The sequence below is a fragment of the Tupaia chinensis genome, unplaced genomic scaffold (assembly GCF_000334495.1).
Source record: "Tupaia chinensis unplaced genomic scaffold, TupChi_1.0 Scaffold000350_1, whole genome shotgun sequence".
NCBI classification, from domain to species: Eukaryota; Metazoa; Chordata; class Mammalia; order Scandentia; family Tupaiidae; genus Tupaia; species Tupaia belangeri.
The window spans coordinates 1,745,377-1,758,863 of record NW_006159844.1 but is presented as its reverse complement, the minus strand read 5'-3'; the positions used below and the strand labels follow the sequence as shown (position 1 = coordinate 1,758,863).

General features: G+C 36.8%; 1 protein-coding gene across 1 annotated transcript in view; it reads right to left on the bottom strand.

Annotated features, from left to right (window-relative positions):
* Window positions 1-6,479: 6,479 nt before the first annotated feature.
* SEC23A (SEC23 homolog A, COPII component) overlaps window positions 6,480-13,487 on the bottom strand; it is a gene marked incomplete in the record, with an annotated part of 60,620 nt that continues 53,612 nt past the window's right edge. The window contains 1 exon segment of the mRNA XM_027773392.1: window positions 6,480-7,895. Coding sequence (XP_027629193.1) covers window positions 7,806-7,895 — 90 coding nt within the window.

Here is a 13,487-nt window from a genome sequence, read left to right as displayed (position 1 = left end):
TAGGCTATTTAATAATTTATTACTCAGGATTTTATTTTCTCAACATCCCTATTAAAATACAGAACCTAATTCTGGGTACTAACTGAATCCAGAATTCAACGAAAACCTTCTCTTCAGTTACATGAGATCGTACTACCATTAATATTTCAGCAACTTGATAGTCTTTTTAATAGAAATAGTTCCTTGCTGAAAAAGATGTATTTGAAAAATCGGCAGGCTTAATGTTCTCATTAAAAATAGAATTTTAGAATTAAACATCTCAAGAGACCATACATGATGGTATAATCCGTGCTCAGACTGTGTGACTCTGTGCTTTCTACCTATCTTGTTCGTACTTAGTAAATAATTAACGAAAAGCAATCTCATCTCTTAGCCCCACAGCCTCAGCTACAATTCTATTCCTATGGTTCCTAAACTGGAGTCTCTGGTTCCAACTGACTGTTGGACTTCTTCCTATGAAAGTCTCAAAATATGATAATGTTTATTCTAGCTGGCACTGCCATTTAAACTGTGGTTTGTATCACCTGGGAGCTTGTAATGTAAAATCTCAAATCTCTTGGATCAAAATCTGCCGTTTATCATTATCCCTAGGTGATTCCTATTTATGTTCAACTTGGAGCAGCACTGCTCTATAATTCTCTCACCTCTGTGGAATTTTACATCTTCAGAAATATTTTCAAACATGTAAAATACTTAACCTATCAGCATTTCATAAGGATTTCATGAAGATTAATTTTTAAATCTCTGCAGATTAAGTTATTTTTAAATTGCCCTGAAGAAAGGGTTCTAAGCCACTAAAGAAAGTGAAATGTGATCCTTCCTTATTAGTTTCTTCAATTAGTATACTTATCACTTCAAAATGACACCTTTACTGCTATTCATAAGTAATCTCCAGATTTGTTATTCGTAGAAAAAGTTCTAATCCTTAAAAATTGATTTTTTAGATTTCCTTATTTTGCCAAAACAAACAGTGAAGTCTCCAGAACAGGGTAAAGTATACACAGGATCATTCTGTGGATGGTTCGGCCTCAGGCAACTGAGCAAGATCTTCACACAGATAAACAGCAGCTTCCGCAGCACAGCAGGCCCTATTGCCCATAGAAACAGATTAACGCCAGGCTCTCCAGTGCTCTTTTCTCTGCCTAAATACTAGTTACAGCAGCTGGGAAACACAGTGATGTGGACGGCGGGCCCACTATGTACTGCTTGGAAACCTTTTCTAATTGGCAAAGACTTCCTGCCTCACAGGCTGCCCAGTTCTTTCACTCTCAGTGTGCCAGATGGCTCTAAGTCGATGGTTACGGCTCCTTGGACTGTGTTACTGTGTAAAATGGATTTACATATTTCTCCATTAAATTCTGGTCAGCACTTACTTTGGTATGTCATATATGAATCTTTCCCAGTTCACTAACTTTTTTTAAAACTATGTCATTCATAACATTCAGCAACTTACAGGTGTCTATTTGACTTGCCACTGAAAGCGTCCTACGGTGGTCAAACGACCACCGGTGATACATGGTGATGGGATTCCTGAACTGAGTAAGAAGATAGGACTTAATGACCTCCATGGACTGTTTGAACTCCAAAATCCCACAATCCTCTCCTTTGCAACTACTTCTACATTCATGACTGGTAAGTATAGGACATTAACATCAACTCTCCCCTGAACTTAACATTAGGAGAAAAGTTTTAGATGACTTAGTTACCAAAAACTAAACGATTATGGTTGTTTTTTGTTTGTTTGTTTTTTAGGTTTTGGCCATAGGACCTGTGTGCTCTTGGGAGTGAGATTCAGAGAGGGAAAGTGAGAAATCACCCCCTCAGGGTAGATGGCCATGCCACAGTCCCTTCTCTTCTATTCTCTTCTCAGGAATTCAGGCATGCATGCACATACATGTGGTGTGATTTTCAAGCATCCAGGTATGGGGCTTGAACCGCAAACAACCATGTAGGAGTCCAGCACCTTACCCACCATGCCACCTGCTGGCCCCAACACTATGTTATTTAATTTATCTGAACAAAAAAATTTTAATTACTGTTCATTTAAGAACTTCCACTAAAAATAAATGAAAAAGAAGCAAGTAGGTAGTGTGGAGGTTAGGATGCTGGACTTCCACATAGTCAACTACAGTCTGAGTCCCCGACCTGATGGCTTGAAAATTCCAGCCACGGACTTAACAGTTTGAAAATCCCTTTCTCTCTCTGGTCAAATTAAAATAAATAAAATATAAAAAATAAAAACCTGCTAGAATCAATCCTGAGAAACATAGTTCTAAAAACTCAGCAATGTTTTGTGAAATGTGATTTTTAGATACTTCCACCAAACTTAATCTTTAAGAATTTTCCTATTTGTGGGAACCAGCAGTTAGCGTAATGGCTATGTCACTGGACTCCCATGTAGTCGACCGCGGTTCGCGTCCCGGACCCGGTGGCTTAAAACTCACACCGAGCGCGTGTGTTTGCGTGCCCAAGAGCCCGAGAGGAGAATGGAGGAGAAGGGATTGCGGCGTGACCATCCCCCCTGGGGGGTGATTTCTCGCTTTCTGTCTCTATGTCTCTCTCTGTCTGGTGAGCGCACGCGCCCTATAGCAAAAAAAGACCTCTCCAAAAAAAAAAAGAATTTTCCTATTTGTATATCTATGGCTTCATATAAAAATCCTGTAAAGTTAAGCATTCTTCAAGCCAGCTGCAGTGACTCAGTGGTAACAGCAAACTCCACAATGCTGAACACACACGGAAGGCCCTGGATTCGCATCCTGAAGTCTTTCTGTACATGCCGAGTGCACACATTCATGCCCACGATTCTGCCTGGCTGGGCTGGGGGTGGACTGTGGCGTGAAGACCCTGTTAAGGGTGCCTGTCTCTCTCCTTCTCTCTCTCATGGAAGAAATAAACTTGGAAAAAATTAATATTCTTCAATTAACTATGAACAATGATGAACTAACAAACTTGGCTATACTCCATAAAGCATGAATATGTGAAAAGAACATTTTTATAAAGCATTAGGACAAATTTACAGAAGTACATGCAATGTTATTGCTTGTTACTGTGATAGACCAACAGATAATTTTTGTTTTCATAAAATATGAAAAAAGTACCAATCCATAATTTTCTTTTGCTTATTTCCCCATGTTTTTTCTTTGCCTGCTTTTACATCTTTCTTCTCTTTGACCAAATTACTTTTATTGCATCTTTTCCTCTTCTGGTTTGGAAGTTACACATTTTGGTTTAGTAGCTAGATAGGTATCTATCTACATATATAGATATCTATGGATATCTATCTATTACTTGATTTATTAATATATAGAAGTAGATGATAGATAGATAGATAGATAGATAGATAGATAGATAGATAGATAGATAGATGATAGATATAGATAGATCAATTGATCCTGGTTTTGGTCTTTTTTATCCATAAGTGTTAAAAATACATAGCTAATTTGGGACCAGCAGTTGGTGTAATGGCTATGTCGCTGGACTCCCATGTAGTCGACCGGCGTTCAAGTCCTAGACCAGGTGGCTTAAACTCACACCAGCATGTGTGCATGTGTGCCCAAGATCCTGAGAAGAGAATGTGGAAGAAGGGACTGTGCGTGGCCATCCCTGCTGGGGAGTGATTTCTTGCTTTCTGTCTCTGTCTTTCTGGCAAGCACACGCACCCTATAGCAAAAACCTCTCCAAAAAAAAAGCTAATTTTATCTTAATCTAACAAAACTCAGTTAATATTTCTAGTTATTTCCCAAATGTTGCCATTTTCTTGTTGTTGTTTATTAGGAGGAAATACAAATCTCCTAAGTACCCAGTATGTTCCTTCTTGAACTCAATAATTAATTGGGCTTTATGTTAGTATAATCCACAGGTGGGAAAGAAAAGTGTATATTTTTTTTTACTGTGATTAGGCATGTGCATCCACCAGAGAAAGAGAACACCCCCATGGAATGCAGTCCTTTTCCAGCACTGCAATCCTTTTTCCTCCATTTCTTCACCCCAACAGGATTTTAGGCATGCATGCACATGAGCCTAGCATGTCTTTTAGTCACCGTGGCCGGTATTTGAACACTGGGAAATGGTATTCTATGCATATCACTTAACCACTGCACTACAAGGCTCACCCCAAAATGGATGTATTGAGAAATTAAACTTCACTATTATTATATTCACTGGCTAATAATACACTGAGCCTATACCAGCTATTGTTTTTACAGACTTAATGAGAACAAGGGTCAGCAGGTGGCATGGTGGTTAAGGTGCTAGACCTCTACATGGCTAACCATGGTTTGAGTCCTGGACCGGGCAGCTGCTTTCTCACTTTCCCTTTCTCTCTTTCTGATCAAATTTTTAAAAAAATAATAAATTAAATAAAAGCAAATATTTTTTAAAGAATTATTTTATTGAATTTTATTTATTTTTTTTTTTAATTTGACCAGAGAGGGACAGAGTGAGAGAGAGAGAGAGAGAAAGTCACCAGGTCCAGGACTCAAACTGTAGGTGGCCATGTGGGGTCCAACACACTTAATCACCTCATCACCTACTGGTCCCAGCAAAAATTGTTTTTTAAAAAATGTTAAATAAATAATAAAACAAAAAGGATGAATGAAGAGAACAAGGGAGACTTTAATTTCAAATAATAAGTCACTAAAAACTCAGTAAGGAAAAATAGAAACATCTATAGAATGAACCAGACCCATAGCCTAATGGTTAAGGGAACTGATCCCAAATGGTTGACTGTGGTTCAATTCCTTCCCCTGGAAACTTGAAAATCAAGCTAGGCACATGTGCATGTGTGATCCAAATCCTGACAGGATGGAGAAATGAAGAGATTGCACTTGACTACCACCATTTGAAGAAGCTTTCTACCTCTCTCTGTCTTTGCCTCTTTGTCTCTTTCTGGTCAACATGCATTGCCTCTGGTAATTTAAACAAAAAGAAAAGAAAAAGAAACTGGAATTACAATTAAATTACTTGATAAAACACTCAAATATAAATCAAGCACATAAGAATATAAAAAGTACATATGATGCACACCAGACACATGGGAAGTAAAAATAAAAATGCAAAGGCAGGCATTGGAGAAAAAAGTTAATAATGCCAGCACTATTTGAAAATGAACTGAAAACACTATGTTCATCTAAACCACTGGGGGTCACTTGGAAAGTCATGATGCATTTTGCATAGAAAAACAGAAAAATACATCATGACTTTCCCAACACCTAATAAAACAAAGTCCAATAAGCCCCAGCATTTAACTTGTAACAGCCAATAAAGAATACATTTGAAGGCCAGCAAGACAGAAAACAGAAAATTGGCTAGGAAGATAATAAGAAAGATGAAACGTAGAACTTGGTTACTCAGGATAGTGAGGACAGTAAGAGTTGAAAATGATTCCTTGGTTTCTGGCCCAAATTAGACAACTAAGTATATTTATTGAAAGCAATCTCTGAATTAGGGAATATTAGAGTTGAAGTTTAGCAAGTGAAGAGCTGAATATACCAACATATAAATATACCTAGAGAAGTCTAAGATCATTTTTAGAAGGCCAAAAGAGATAGAAGGTTCAAGAATAAATTTCAAAGTATTTCTAGGTAATAATACAAAAGCCTCCCAGTATTCTAGTAATTTAACAAATATTTTTTATCTATCCTTAAAGGATGCTATGATCTGACTATTTGGATCCCCTCAAAATTCCTATATTGAAATCTGATCTCTAATATGGTATTAACAGGGACTTTTAGGTGATAAGTACTGTTAAGAATCAGATTTCTAAGGAAGCCTGAGGGAGCTTGCTCACCTCCCTCTCTTTGGCCACACAAGGACACATAGAAGGTGCTATGTTTAAAGCAGACAGCCTTTAACAGACACCAAATCTACTGGCACCTTGATTTTGGACTTTCCTAAGTCCAGAACTGTAAGAAATAAATTTATGTTGTATTCTAAGGTATTCTGCTCCAGCAACCCAAATGAACAAAAACAAAGTGTTAGACATTTTTTCAACAGTCTATTTAAAAAGTTAGGAATTTAGAAACAGCTAATTATACACAAAAATGAAGAGTCCCAGGGTAATTCTTTTTAAATAATAAGCTAATAGAGATCCCAAGAGGAGAATGGAGGAGAAGGGTTTGTGGCGTGACCACTCCCCCCAGGGGGTGATTTCTCGCTCTCTGTCTCTCTGTCTCTCTCTCTCTGGTGAGCGCACGCGCCCTATAGCGAAAACCTCTCAAAAAAAAAAAAAAATTAACCATGGTGATGTTTATACAAATCCATGAAAATACTAAAATCCACTGAACTGTACACTTTATTGGTGAATTACATATGTGAATTATATCTCAATAAGGCTATTATTTTAAAAACTGGCAACTTTAAAAATTGGCAACCTTTTAATCCAATAATAGATTTTAAATGTTCTAATTTTACATTAGGCTCCTAATATATACAATTCCACATCAGGCTTATGAGATCTCAAGATAACCAGAAAAAAAAAATAATAACAGAGAAAAGTATATTTTATTAGCATTTAGGCTTAGCACAGTTCAATTCAAATAAAATAGAACAAAGTAATTTATTTAAGCTAATTGAATATAATATATAAACACAGTTTTAAAGTTTCTGTTTTACCATCATATGATTGTATTCATGCAAGTACAATAATCAAAATCGTCCTAAGCATATATCATAGCACCACCTTTTATTTGCAGTACTTGATATGTAAATGTTATTGTCAAAACATATCTGGCTTTAGCAATGTAAACATGTCTGCTACAAGTAAACTTTAAAGAGTAAAAGTGAATGACACTAATGAATAAATCAAAACAGAATTAAACATCACAACATATATAATTAAACAAATATCATATAATACTGTTTCAATAAGAACCACAACTGAATATAATTTTACAAAAAGGAAGCAGAAACAAAAATAATATGTAAACTCTCAAAATAGTGTTAAAATACTGAAATTTACCTCAGAGAAACCAGGGGAAACAATACCACCATGCAGCAAAATTCAAATCTGGTTTAGTAGTTAGAACAGTCCATTCACTGCAAAGGCTTTCTAAAATGCATCCTGACAAAATAGTGCATTTTCTAGCTCCCTTTTTTGAAAAGCATTGCATTTAGTCACCTAAGTTGGGTACTTTGTGAAAATTTCACATTGTCAGTTATGGAATTGTCACCTCCAAAAGCTTTTTAATCTCTAAACTATTTTTCCAAATAACTAAAAACATCGTATTATCTTTGTGAAAATTACTACTATAAAGTCAAATAATTCTTAAATTAACATAAAGTAAATCTGCTTTAATGAAATACAGGAAAAGTATACACGTAAGTGCTGAAAATCACAGAAAAATATTCAATGAATAAGCAAAATGTTCACATTTATTATTACTAATGATTTTGTTACCTCCTGGCTAAAATTAAGAAGTTTTTAAAAGGTCAGCAAGGACATTCAGTGCCATGTTGGATTTGTCTGCAATACACAAATGAGTTACATGTGTAGTATAAGGCAGACTACTGTACTCTTAAACATAATTAAATTAAAAAGATCTCAAATTTCTAAAACCAGTTATAATACTGTGGCAAGCAAAAAAATTTGTTCTTATCACTCTTATATTCCAGCTTAATCTACAAACATGAACATTTTCCCACATGTTTTCTCAAACTATATTGATACCAAAAAAAAAAAAAAAAAAAAAAACCCACACAATCTAGAGAGATATCTTTGTTGGTTTCCACAGATAAATTGAAAAAGGGGAAAAAATGAAATTGGAATATTATTTCGTCTCCTTAAGTGTCCTTACACAGTTAGCACTTCAAGCGGCACTTGACACAGCAAGTTTCTTCAAGTGATCCATAAACACTTGTAAACTAACATCATCTGTGAGAATAGGTGCTCCAGACTCCTAGAAGTAAAGAAAGATATTTGCTATAATTAAAACAGGATGATACCTTAGAATGTATAATGTTATCAACAAATATTTTTAAAATGCAAGGAAATCATTTAAAGTATAGTAATGTCTATGTTGCTGTTGAATTGAAAAAAAAAATCTGTCTTTTGTCCCTGGTTCTTGAGAGAGAGACTACCTAGAATTCCCTAGGTAATGGGTCTTTGTTGCTCAGGAGTCACTGGGATCACATCTGCCTTTATACCATGAGATAAGATGCCTGAAGAGTAGGGCTGGTTACCAGAAAAACAAATGATGTTGAGTAGAGGGTGGATGTTTGTAGTAGACTAAATCCTAGGCCCCTTCTCTCTGGCATTTTATTTTTTCTTTTTTTCTTCCTTTTTTTGGAGAGGTTTTTGCTATAGGGCGCGTGCGCTCGCCAGACAGAGACAGAGAGACAGAAAGCGAGAAATCACCCCCCAGGGGGGATGGCCACGCCGCAATCCCTTCTCCTCCATTCTCCTCTCCGGATCTTGGGCACACACGCACACGTGCCCGGCATGAGTTTTAAGCCACTGGGTCCGGGATGCGAACCGCAGTCGACTACATGGGAGTCCAGCGACATAGCCATTATATTAACTGCTGGTCCCCTCCTCTCTGGCATTTTAACAGAAGTGCCAGCTACAAAGAAACAACTTCACAATACCATTTTTTTAATTTTTTTTTTTTGAGAGGTTTTTGCTATAGGGCTCGTGCACTTGCCAGAAAGACAGAGAGAGACAGAGAGACAAAAAACAAGAAATCCCCCCTTAGGGGGGATAGCCATGCCACAATTCCTTCTCCTCCATTCTCCTCTCGGGATCTTGGGCACGCACGCACACGCACCTGGCCTGAGTTTAAGCCACTGGGTCTGGGACTTGAACTGCAGTCAACTACATGGGAGTTGCCATTACGCCAACTGCTAGTCCCCACAAAACCACTTTTAAAATAAACTATACTTAACCCAGTTTTCAAGTCATTTTAATTGATTTCTTTGGAATCTAAATAATTAATAAGAGTTAGAAATTCCTAATATCCATTTTAATGAAAACTGTGTTGACAGAATAACCTTGGTAACCTAATCCATTAACAATAAACTTTTACTATACCAGGAGAAAGTATCTGTACAAGATCTTATATCTGAAATTAAATTTTTTTCTTTTCTTCTGATATTCTTTTTTGTTTGTTTGCTTTTTTATTTGCTATCGGGTATATGCATTCACTAGAGATAGAGAAAGAGAGGGAGAGTGAGAAGCATCACCCAGGGACAGTGGCCACACCACAATCCCTGCTCTTCTATTCTCTCCTAGGATTTTAGACATGCCCAGCTTGTTTTCCAAGCTGCCAGGTCTGGGATTTGAACTGTGCAGTTGGTCATATGAGATCCAGTCACCTTAACCACCACGCTACCAGCTGGCTCCTAATACTCACATTATTATTAATAGAAAACGCCTTAAACAGAGAAATTAAGTAATTTTCCGAGGAGACCAGGAAGTTAGTGGCAAATGTGAAATAATTTACACCTCCTATGGCTCTAGTCTGGCTATGCACACATACCTTAACCTTCCTGAAGAAAGGAAAATCAATTTTACCATATGTTAATTCAAAAGAACTTAAAAATCCTGATACTGAAGGAAGATATCTACACTAAGACTAAAAGCATAGTAGTCCTGAACCAGACTGCCTGGGTTCAAATTCTAGCTCTGTCACTTACTACCTGTGTGAGAGAAAAAGGAAGTTGAGGAAGTTATTTAACCTGCATCTTCGTTTCCTCATTTACTACATAAGGATAATAAATAACAGGGCCTATCCCACACAGTTGTTGTAATGAATTAAATGAGTTAAATAAAGCAGTTAGAATAACACGTGGCACACTTAATAGGCACATAGCACATTTCACCTATTTTAAGAATTCTTTTGAAAAATCTAGTTGTTTATCATACTGAAATACTTTCCCTCATTCTACATTCATAGTTAACACAGAGAAGCATAGGTCTCAAAAATGCAACTTAAACCAGTAACCATCTGCTGACTTTTGCTTTTTTCTTTAAGTTTACCTGATTTTTTTTTTTAACTTTACACATTACCTACCTTAGGTATCTAATCCCATATCTGTTTTTCCAGTCAAGACAAATCTATATAAATTTTCTAATTTATACACTGCAGAGACCTTATATGAAATTATGACTATTAAGGAATTATAGAGTGACTATTCCCCACAGGGGGCTCTTTCTAGCTTTCTCCCTCTGTGTCTCTTTCTCTGACCAGTACACGCACCCCAGAGTGTTTTATTTAAAAAAATAAACGGGAAAAAATAATAAATTATAAATGCTAATGCCCAACTCAATTTTATAAAAAATTAGCAGTTGGGGGCCAGCAAGTGGCATGGTGGTTAAGGCACTGAACTCCCACATAGCCAACTGAGGTTTGAGTCCCAGACCTGGTGGCTTGCTTTCTCATATTCCCTCTCTTTCTCTCTGATTCTCTCTGGTCAAATTAAAAATAAATAATAATAATAATAAGTGAAATTAAATAATTCTTTTAAAAAATTAGAAGTTAGTTGATCTCAATTTTTTTTAATTTTTCAAATATTTTCCTCTTTATATATATACGCAGGATTAGACGGAAAGGCTACAAGCTTTACTTCATTTAGTATACAAAGCAGTACAGCAGCACAGGCCTCCAGCATCCTGTCACAAAACCAGTGTTACAGTGCTGCCCTCTTCAGACCACTCATGGATAATACTTATCATTGCTGCCAACAACTGACCAAAAAACAAAACTAAGATTCTAGATTCTGTTAATTTTTAGTAAAATGCTTGGCTATCAAGTTAATTCCCTAAATTTCAATAATCAAATTAGCTTAATTATTAAAAATTCAGAGTGTGCGGGGACAATAGGTAGCATGGTGGTTAAGGCACTGGACTTCCACATGGCCAACCATGGTTTGAGTACCTGACCTGACAACTTGCTTTCTCATTTACCCTCTCCCTCTTTCTCTGGTCAAATTAAAAAGTAATAATGATAAATAAATAAAATTAAATAATTAATTCTTAAAGAAATTTTCAGAGTTTGGAGTCAGATAGACCTGGATTAAAATGTCGACCCTGCCATAGTCTAGCTATGTGATCTTAGGTAAACTGTTTCACCCATATAAGCCTCAATTTTCGCTTCTAAGAAGTAGAAGTCTTTTAATAATTAAGTAAGAGCACAAAAAATCTTAGCATAGTGACTAAAACATACTACAAATTTAATTTACTGAGTGTCACTGTCCATATTAAGCACTTATTGTTATTAAACTGTAGACAAGAAAGCAAAGGTAAAGAGAAGTACAATAATTTGCAACAGCAGCATTCTCAACCAGCCTTCCATGCTTCCAAGATTAAGTTCCCCTCCTTGTTACAACCTCCCCACCTCCCCTACCTTTCAGGACTTTTAGACTTTGGATTTATTTATATGTTGATACATCGCAAAACCTCCTTAACACCTACCTACCTCCACAGATCTTCCACATTTTAATCTCTGTTCTCCTGACCAGATCTATAAGAGATATGCTATGTTTAAGGTACTATCAGAAGCCAAAAAATGAAAATGGCAACAGTGTTTATCCTAAAGTAATATATAAGCTAACAGGATAAATAAGTGCCATAAGAAATTGATGGGGAGGGACCAGCAGATAACATAACGGTTATATCGCTGGACTCCCACATAGTCGACAATGGTTAGAGAAGAACGGAGGAAAAGGGATTGTGGAGTGGCCATCCCCCCTGGGGGGGAAGGAGAGAACTTCTTGATTTCTGTCTCTCTGTAGCTCTCTCTCTGCCTAATGGGGAAAAGAGAGATGACAAGGCAAGAATAGTATCCAATCCAAACATGCAATCTTAGGAAAGCTTTCATGGAGTCAGTGAACTTCAAATTGAGCCCGAAAGTATGGCTAGTTGTGTCCAAGTGGCAACAGAGACAAAATCACTGAGAACAGAACATGCTCAGTGTATAAAAGGTAGAGTGAAAAGTTGTTTCACTAAAAGAACTAATAGCTAAAGGTGGAAAAATATATGAGTCATATCAGAAAGAACCCTCAATTGCAGTAAAAGAGTTTATATGTAAGCCACTAAGGGGTTACTGAAGATCTCAGAGCTGACATTCAGAACTGTTACATTAGGGAGGCTATGCTGGCCACTGCCAAAATAGAAAAAAAGAAAAAAAATAGCTAAAGCACTAAGGCCAGTTAGTAAATAACTCCCAACAGTCCACATGAAAAATAACAAGGAACTGACCTTGGTTAGTGACACGGCAAGGAGAGAATGAATAGGGCAAATATAGCAAAAATATTTATGAGTAATTAATTAGGGGGCAAAAAAGAAGAAACTTAAATTACTAACACACGAAGGCTTGGGAATTGAGAGAATGGTGGGTATCTCTATAAAACAGGAAATCAAGAAGAACAAGATAGTGTAAAATGAGAGGGCAGTTGAGACATTCTGCTTGTGAATGAAATGTCTACAGGATATCCAAGCAATGAGCAGCAAGCAATTAAAGAAATTCAAGTCCATAGCTCAATATGAAGCAAAATAAAAGATAGAGATTTATAAATTAGTTTTCTGATGAAAGTTGAAGCTGTAAGAGTGGATGCAATAACTCAGAGAAACAGTGACTGTTTTTCTAGATAAAATTTTGGGACACCTCTTTAGTCAAAGGAGGAACCACAATTCCAGTTATTTCATTTGTCTTCCACCCAGCCTGGAACCCACAATTAGTTGATTAACATTTATCTAAATTCTAACCCCTTTCTAAAGTACCCATAATTCTCATCTCTTGTCTCAGTTTACTCTCAAAGTCTTTCATCTTTGACCCAGTGACTGAACTACCAAGTATGGATAAAGAACATCATGGAAGCACGTTTCAGAAATTCTTAGTAAAGGGACCAGCAGATGGCAGAATGGTTACACTGCTGGACTCCCACATAGTCGACCATGGTTCAGGTCCCAGATCCAGTGGCTTAAAACTCACGCTGGGCAGGTGTGTGTGAGTGCCCAAAACCCTGAGAGGAAAATGGAAAAGGGACTGTGGTGTGGCCTTCCCCTTAGGGAAGGGGGTGATTTCTTGCTTTCTGTCTCTCTGTCTCTACAGTGAGCGCACATACCTATAACAAAAATCTCTCCATAAAGAAATTTTAAAAAAAAAAGGAATTCTTGGGTAAATATAATGGGTCCTCATTACTGCTTTAAAAGCCTTTTTTTCCATCTTCTGTTGAATACCTATATTCTTTATAGCAATTTAATTTTGTTTTTTAAATCTTTTCTATTTTTTAGTCTTTAACCCCAGCCTTTCTCACTCTAAGCAAATAAATCTCCTCAAACTGAAAAGAAACAAGTGAAGAAGAAGGTTCCACATGGCTCCAGCAAACTAGACATTGCAGAGAATGAAGATTTTCTACTGATAATTCAGCCTCCAGCAAAGGAGCTAGTGGCAGAAGAGGCCGGGCCTTCAGAAGAAGGTTCCACATGGCTCCAGCGAACGAGATATTGCAGGGAATGAAGATTTTCTACTGATAATTCAGCCTCCAGCAAA